This window comes from Suricata suricatta, chromosome 11 (assembly GCF_006229205.1).
Source record: "Suricata suricatta isolate VVHF042 chromosome 11, meerkat_22Aug2017_6uvM2_HiC, whole genome shotgun sequence".
NCBI classification, from domain to species: domain Eukaryota; kingdom Metazoa; phylum Chordata; class Mammalia; order Carnivora; family Herpestidae; genus Suricata; species Suricata suricatta.
The window spans coordinates 21,722,625-21,731,319 of NC_043710.1; the positions used below are offsets into that span (position 1 = coordinate 21,722,625).

An 8,695-nucleotide genomic window follows, 5' to 3' on the forward strand; every position below is an offset into this window, starting at 1 on the left:
TTATCCTCAGGCTTCCTCCTTTCTTGGCCACAAGATGGCTTCAGCAACTCTAGGCATCTTATACTCACAACAATATCCAGAAACAGAATAAAGAACTATTTCTTCCCCATATATTTCTTCTTGTTAGTGGAAGAAAAAAAAATTGCCAGAACTCCCTAAGCTGACTGCATCTTACATCTCATTGGCCACATTGTGTCATGTGTTTCAGACCTAACCAGTCTCTGGCAACAGAAATGATACAACCAACATTTGTTTAGATAAACTATAGTCCAAAAGTTAGACCTGGGAGCTAAGAATATTTTTGAATTTTTATATAGTTAGAATAACTGTTAAGAATATTTTAAGATATGTGAAAATGATACAAAATTCAAATTTCAGTGCTCATAAAGAATTTAATCAGAACATACCCATTTCCATTCATTTTCCTTTTCTCTATAACTAGTTTCAGGCTATAATGGCAGACTAGAGTAGTTACAAGAGGAGACCATCTGGCCTGCAATGCCTAAAATATTTGCTATCTGGCTCTTTACAGAAAAAGTTTGTCTAGCCCTAGCTTAAACCAAATTCTCTTTACCTACCAGTCGTGGGCCAGTGTGTCTCAAAACAGATAATATAGTCTTGTGACTTTTCTAAGATGGTACTGAAGTTTTCTGAATAAAATGTTTTAGGGAAAGGGTAAAGGATTAGGATTTTGGGTAGGCAACAAATGCAAAGAAAGAGAGAGTGTCAAGCAAGTTAAATGAATAATTTATCCTTAGTGGTGTAAAAAAAGCTGACTCCCCAAATATTACCAACACAACCTACTGAAAACACAGAGTGAGTTTATTGCTTACTGTGTTAAGGGAGATCACTATCTTCTAAGGGTTTGGAAGTATCTATGAGCAGAGTGGTGGAAATTAGACCAGAATTTATAGAGAATTGGAAGTCTGATTCCAGAAGATTTTTCAATGTGGGAAATTGATTAGGACTGAGTAAGAATTATGGTTCAGCAGTCCAGGATTGGTGAAAATAACAGTGAGGGGAGAAATTCAAAGAGTCTTAGAGTGCATGCACACTGCTATTAAATGCTTTCCATGAAATAACTGATGAATCTTTGAGAAGGTTCCTAGAAGGACAAGGAAACCATTTCCTTGGACAAGATAGTCTCCCCAAAAAGGATAGAGATGCTAATAAAGATAATGGAAGAGCAAAGTCATGTTTATGTCCATAGGAAGATATGGTTTGGAGGTCTCAGTATCCAGGTTGAGTGTGGGAGAAGTGGTTTTGGTTCTCAGCGTTTGAGGGAGGGGGTTGTTAAAGATACATATGGCTGTGAATGTGTGGCCTACAAGGAAAGGTTGGTTGTGGTTAATAAATTCATCTTTGTTTCACCCGGCTTCCAAACTAGTTCTGATATATAAACGAAGTTTATGCTAACTGAGCAATGATACTGGGCAGACTAAAGCACCCCCTGTGTCTCAGTGCACTGAAGCATGGGTAGGGAAAGAAGAAAGGTCTGTTGACAAAGTCGGAACATCCTCTGGGACAAGGTTAAAAGTATTCTCATTGAATTCCAAACCCAAACAGATCCATTTGTAAATAAATGCTGTGAGAGGACATTGTAATGGATAGCATGTTCTTTTAAATTGATTTCTTTTTGATGGGATAAAAACATCTTATGAAAGAGATGTTGAAACATGGCTTTTAATGTAAAGTAACATAATTTAGATTTTAAACTAGAAAGCCTTTTGTTGATAGCAGTTTATTCAATTCAGTGCATGTACCAAGCGTTATTTTCTATGGGTTATAAATTAGCTTTGAACCAGCTGTAATTCATAAATCGTTACTTATGACTGATTTATAGAAAATCTCATTAATAGCAATAGCAAAAAGACCTTGAAGTAAGCAAGAAATAGAAAATAAAACAGCCTGGGGATTGAGAAAAGGAGAGACCCATACACTCTACAATTAAGAGAAATGTGTTGTATTTGCATATGAAAGCATGGATCTGATCATTGCAGTTGATCCTTACCATAACTTTGATAATAGATATTAGTGTTATTCTTATCTTACATAAGGGAAAGAAACTGAGTGTTTCATCACTTTATTTTTATTTTCAGTATGTTTTAAGTATTTATTATATTATATATTGCTTATAAAGCTGTTAACTTTGCATATGTATCTATATATCTGTATCTGTATTTATATTTACATATTATGTGAGTACCAACAAAAGCCTTTTGAGTACATAACAGTGGTGTCCCCCTTTTACAGATGGGGGAAAGTGAAGTAAGAGACTTGAAGTAACTTTCCCAATTATAGAGTCCTGGAAGCTTAAGCAGGCATTTAAGTCTAGGAAGTCCACCAAAGTCTTCTCCCTTGATCACAGGATATGGATGCCTTTGCTCTTTCTTATTTTAAAGAAAAAAGGGTAACAAACAGTTGATCTTAAGCAAAGGACTTACCTTCTTCACTTCTATACTATTTCTAGTCAATAAGTTATTTCAATCTGTGTTGCCAGAGACCCTAGGATTCTAAAAGCCATAGGGTGAGAAGTGGGAGATGAAATAGAGGGGCAGGACCCTGGGATCCCTACCTAAAAACACCTAAGTGGTGTAAAGTGTCTGATTTGTGGTGTCAGCTCATGTCATGATCTCATAGTTTGTGGGTTCAAATCCCACGTTGGGCTCTGCACTGACAGTGCAGACCCTACTTGAGACTCTCTTTCTCTCTCTCTTTCTGCTCCTCCCCTTCTCATGCTGTTTCTGTCTCTCTCAAAATAAATAAAGAAATAAAAATTAAAAAGAAACAACAGTTAATGTATCAGATTTTATGTTCTATTTTTAAATGCCCAATTACTTTAAAAAGTGCATGTTGGAGAGAGGGGAGTGTATGTAAAATTTCACCAAATAATATGAATACAAAATTTTCAGTGGTCATGATCACTGGAAACTTAAGTAAGGTTCTGTTTAAAATGGAAATCTACAGGGGGTTTGAAGGTCATATTTAAATTACAATAAAAAATAACTCTTAATCTAACTCAATGTGAGAAGCCTGTCAAACACATTATAGCCACAGTATAAATGGGACAATAGAATAGACCTTTAAACCCGTCAACAAGATTAATAAGATGAACAGGGCCCTGCTATTTAGTGATTAGTTGTTTTAAAATATAGATTTCATTATTATTTCATTATGATGGGACAAACAAATCAGGAGACAATTGTCATGAAGAGATGTATTTTTGACTCATAGTTCCGAAGAGGAGGGAGCATGCCGTGCCACACAGGGGCCACACAAGGAAGCAGCAGGGTTACCAGAGGTTAGAAAGAACAAGGAGAAATCTATGCAAGAGCCTTTATCATGGTTTTTGAGAGAAAGCGAGAGAAGGCAGGGGAAACAGGCTTGTATTTGTCCAGTATGAATAACTTCAGTGGGTTCTGGGGCTTAGGGGCTGTCCCTAGATGCCCGACTTTAGCTCTGGAATCATTAGGGCAAAGGGAGAGCGGCCTAAGTATAGGAACCCTAGGAGATCCTGATAAAGGAGGTAGTTTGGGGCCTAGGCTTCAGGTTGATTGGTTTGAATATGAAAGCATGCTTTCCAGCAAGTTCGTTACTATCTCTAGGAATTGCCTAGCCCTTGGAGAAGTCTCTCTAGAAGAACAAAGCCTTGGATATCAAAACATCAGAAAATATAGAAGATAGAAAGTCATGGTGAACATACTGGTACCTATTGCAACACATACACAAAGAGTTGTGATTAGATATTAAATATTTCTGCACATTTGCAACAGCCATTATTTAGTGCCTACAGTGTGCCTGGTACTGTGTTGGCAGTGGGCTGAGAAAAAACATCAGACATGGCCTCTGTCCTCATGGTGTTCGTAGGCTAGTGGGGAAAAGTCCCAGGGGCTGATGATTATAGTGCTAGATGGTGTGAAAGGTCAACCTAGAGCTGCAAGAGCCCTGAAGGAAGAAGTCTCTTTCCCAGGCCCTCCAGCTCCAGGGAACAGTACTAGCATCTTCTATGTGCCCTTATCTTGGCTCAAGCTGGTCCTTGCCTAAAATGCCTTCCTGTCCTTTTTTTCTTTTTTAATTTTTTTTTGACATCAACTTCTACAAAACCTAGATTAGATGACCCTCTTCTTTGAAAATCCTCTGATTTACCAGCACAGATTGAGCTGACCTGATATCAGTGCCTTTGTGCCAGTGTGGCCTGGTCTCATACCAATGAACATATATTATTGTACTTCATCTCTTTGCCTATCTGTCTCATGTTTTGAATTATATTTACCTGAGGCATAAGGATTATATTCTTCATCTTTACATGTCCAGTACTTGGCAAAATGTCTGTGTAAGAACAACAAAAGCAATAATAATAATATTAATATCTAACATTACTTTTTATAAAATGATAAGCCTTATTTTAAGCCCTTTATCTGCATTAATTAATTTTATCCTCACAACACCACCAAGGAGTATGTATGTTATTCCCATTTTGCAAGAAAGGAGAATGTGTCATGGAAAGGAGACAAGTAACTTATTTGACACATAATAAGTACTAAATTAGGGCCTTTTGGAAGTGGAGTGTACTGATTCCCCATTGCCTTTTTCATTTGTTGGTTTCTAAGAGGTTTATAGAAGATACCCTGTTTATTGAGATAAGAGATTTGGAAGCAGTCATTACAGGGGTGCCCAGTTCATAATAAGCCAGCTGAGTGGGACAAATACTGGGTAGCCCAAGATCCTTTAAAATTCTTGTGCTGGAAAACAATGCAGAAAGTGAGTTGTTTTATTTCCCTTCCCACAAATCTACTTAAAATCATTAGAAGTAGGGACCCAAGATAATGGAAATGACTTAATTTGTGTTATGTCTGCTTATAGGAAGCAGTTAACTATCTTATAATGAGTTTCGGTTTATGAGAATCTTCAAAAGTTTATGTATGTCTGTGCATGCCCCTGTTTCAATATATCTTCATAGGTACTGTAAATCAAGTTGCCAGGGTTTATAGATAAAGTCACACCCCCCCCCAATGATATTTTAAAGAAATTAGTTGGAAAAAAACATTTTACCTTGACATGATTCTTCCAAGAAACTCTTGCATGGAGTATTTGAAATCATATGTTCTTGGACCAGTCAGATGAATGTGTGAGTTCTGGTTCTGTACTTACTAACCTTGTGACTTCATGCATGTTACTTTCCCTATGATTAAAGTTCTCCCTCAGAGCACTGTTGTGAGGACAAGAGAGGATCAGAAAACACAACCTATGCAGTTGAAAAGGGCCTCATGTGTAGAAGGGGCCATGCTTGGTTAGTACTCTGTTGTTATAGATTTGAAATTCTTCATAATCCTGAACAAGCCATCCCCCAGTTTCATTTTTTACTGAGCCCTGAAAATCCTGTAGCCATGCCTGGATCAGCTGGTAAGCCAATATCCCATGATGCCTGGCACATAAAGTAGCCCTCAATAAAATTCAACTATTACTAATTTTGCAAGGGAGATTTTAGTTTGTTGGGTATAGCCCCAAATCCTGTTTTCTGAGCTTGTCCAATCTGGTTTGGACATTGAACATGTTGTTGGGGTACATCTCATATTTGCATTCAAGTCATACTTGGTTGGTAAACACTATATTAAGGTGTTTCAGCTCATGCTTCCGTTTCTCTGTGATTGCATATTTGATGGATATGGGTTGTGGTTCTACTGCTAATTTGCAGTAGAAACATTTTCTATATAAACATGAGCTGCATCGCTCAATAAGAGATGTTAGATTTGCTGTTTCCTTAGTCTGAGAAATGATGGCTTTAGCTGATACACTGCATCACTGACATTGCTCTAGAAAGACATTTGGAGGAGAGCTAATACTTTTTTTTTCTCTTATATTGCAGACTATTTGAACTCCAGAAGGACCAACACCAGATAAATTATGAATGTTGAACAAGATGACCTTACATCCACAGCAGATAATGATAGGTCCTAGGTTTAACAGGGCCCTATTCGACCCCCTGCTTGTGGTGCTGCTGGCTCTTCAACTTCTTGTGGTGGCTGGTCTGGTGCGGGCTCAAACCTGCCCTTCCGTCTGCTCCTGCAGCAACCAGTTCAGCAAGGTGATTTGCGTCCGGAAAAACCTACGTGAGGTTCCAGATGGCATCTCCACCAACACTCGACTGCTGAACCTCCATGAGAACCAAATCCAGATCATTAAAGTGAATAGCTTCAAGCACTTGAGGCATCTGGAAATCCTACAATTGAGTAGGAATCATATTAGAACAATTGAAATCGGGGCCTTCAATGGTCTGGCAAACCTCAATACTCTGGAACTCTTTGACAATCGTCTTACCACCATCCCAAATGGAGCTTTTGTATATTTGTCTAAACTGAAGGAGCTCTGGTTGAGAAACAACCCCATTGAAAGCATTCCTTCTTATGCTTTTAACAGAATCCCTTCGTTGCGCCGACTAGACTTAGGGGAATTGAAAAGGCTTTCATACATCTCAGAAGGTGCCTTTGAAGGTCTGTCCAACTTGAGGTATTTGAACCTTGCCATGTGCAACCTCCGTGAAATCCCTAACCTTACACCTCTCATAAAACTAGATGAGCTGGATCTTTCTGGGAATCACTTGTCAGCCATCAGGCCTGGCTCTTTCCAGGGACTGATGCACCTTCAAAAACTGTGGATGATACAGTCCCAGATTCAAGTGATTGAACGGAATGCCTTTGATAACCTTCAGTCACTAGTGGAGATAAACCTGGCACACAACAATCTAACATTACTGCCTCATGACCTCTTCACACCGTTGCATCATCTAGAGCGGATACACTTACATCACAACCCTTGGAACTGTAACTGTGACATACTTTGGCTCAGCTGGTGGATAAAAGACATGGCCCCCTCCAACACAGCTTGTTGTGCTCGATGTAATACCCCTCCCAATCTGAAGGGGAGGTACATTGGGGAGCTTGACCAGAATTATTTCACATGCTATGCTCCTGTGATTGTGGAGCCCCCAGCAGACCTCAATGTCACTGAGGGCATGGCAGCTGAACTGAAATGTCGGGCCTCCACATCCCTGACCTCTGTATCTTGGATTACTCCAAATGGAACGGTCATGACACATGGGGCATACAAAGTGAGGATAGCTGTGCTCAGTGATGGCACATTAAATTTCACGAATGTAACCGTGCAAGATACAGGCATGTACACATGTATGGTGAGTAATTCTGTTGGAAATACCACTGCTTCAGCCACCCTGAATGTTACTGCAGCAACCACTACTCCCTTCTCTTACTTTTCAACCGTCACAGTAGAGACTATGGAACCTTCTCAGGATGAGGCACGGACCACAGATAACAACGTGGGCCCCACTCCAGTGATCGACTGGGAGACCACCAATGTGACCACTTCTCTCACGCCACAGAGCACAAGGTCAACAGAAAAAACATTCACCATCCCGGTGACCGATATAAACAGTGGGATCCCAGGAATTGATGAAGTCATGAAGACCACGAAAATCATAATTGGCTGTTTTGTGGCCATCACTCTCATGGCTGCAGTGATGCTGGTCATTTTCTACAAGATGAGGAAGCAGCACCATCGGCAAAACCATCACGCCCCTACAAGGACTGTTGAAATCATTAATGTCGATGATGAGATTACAGGAGACACACCCATGGAAAGCCACCTGCCCATGCCTGCTATCGAGCATGAGCACCTAAATCACTATAACTCTTACAAATCTCCCTTCAACCACACAACAACAGTTAACACAATAAATTCAATACACAGTTCAGTGCATGAACCGTTATTGATCCGAATGAACTCTAAAGACAATGTACAAGAGACTCAAATCTAAAACATTTACAGAGTTACAGAAAAACAATAAAAAAAAAGACAGTTTATTAAAAATGACACAAATGACTGGGCTAAATCTACTGTTTCAAAAAAGTGTCTTTACAAAAAAAACAAAAAGAAAAGAAATTTATTTATTAAAAATTCTATTGTGATCTAAAGCAGACAAAATTATGTGTATTCCTCAGAACCTGTTTTTGCTGCACTTATTTACTATTTCCCACATCTCATCCCTGCCTTCCCCAGTTGCCATATTTTTCATAGGACATCTCAAGTCCCTAAAGAACTGGCCTAGGAAATTTTGTAAGAATTCTGTTACACTTTGAGATTTTTATGGTGAATTCTAGTGGTGAGATCCAGTCTATTTTGTCTTTCTTTTCTCTCCTTTCCTTTTTTTTTTCCTCATGCCCTTATCAAGTAGTCCAATGGGGAATGCAATATTAGAAATAGATTTTTAAGAGAGAACGAGATAAAAAATGCAAGATCTTATATTTTTCATGTAATGACCTGTTCTGTATTTATGAGGAGAACCATTCAATGACAAAGCTAAAAAAAAAAAAAAAAGAAAAAGAGAAAAAAAGAAAAAAAAAGTAAACAAACAACAGATTAATTTACATATGAGCATCTATAAAACCCATGATCTTTTAAACAACTCTAGAACCAGAATTTGTAGTTCAAAAACTAAAAAATAAGGTTATAAATAAAATATTGTTGGTTTTTCTGTACCTCGACACAATTCATTTGTAGTATGGCTCAAATGTGAGAAACTTGAAGGTAATTAGATTTTCTACTTTCTAAGAAAGAAACAAATTATTGTATTCTTCAGTCACAGCATCAATCTCTATGGGATCCTATTTCATTAGCTGAC

The 8,695-nt window shown here is 38.5% G+C and overlaps 1 protein-coding gene across 5 annotated transcripts in view; it reads left to right on the forward strand.

Moving 5' to 3' along the window:
- Nucleotides 1-7,893, forward strand: part of LRRC4C (leucine rich repeat containing 4C) — a 1,176,981-nt gene extending 1,169,088 nt beyond the window's left edge. For all 5 annotated transcript variants that reach the window (XM_029914596.1, XM_029914597.1, XM_029914599.1 and 2 more), the window contains one exon: nucleotides 5,867-7,893. In XM_029914596.1, the coding sequence (XP_029770456.1) occupies nucleotides 5,909-7,831 (1,923 nt within the window). In that variant the 5' untranslated portion in view covers nucleotides 5,867-5,908 and the 3' untranslated portion in view covers nucleotides 7,832-7,893. The remainder of the gene's footprint in view (nucleotides 1-5,866) is intronic.
- Nucleotides 7,894-8,695: the final 802 nt, after the last annotated feature.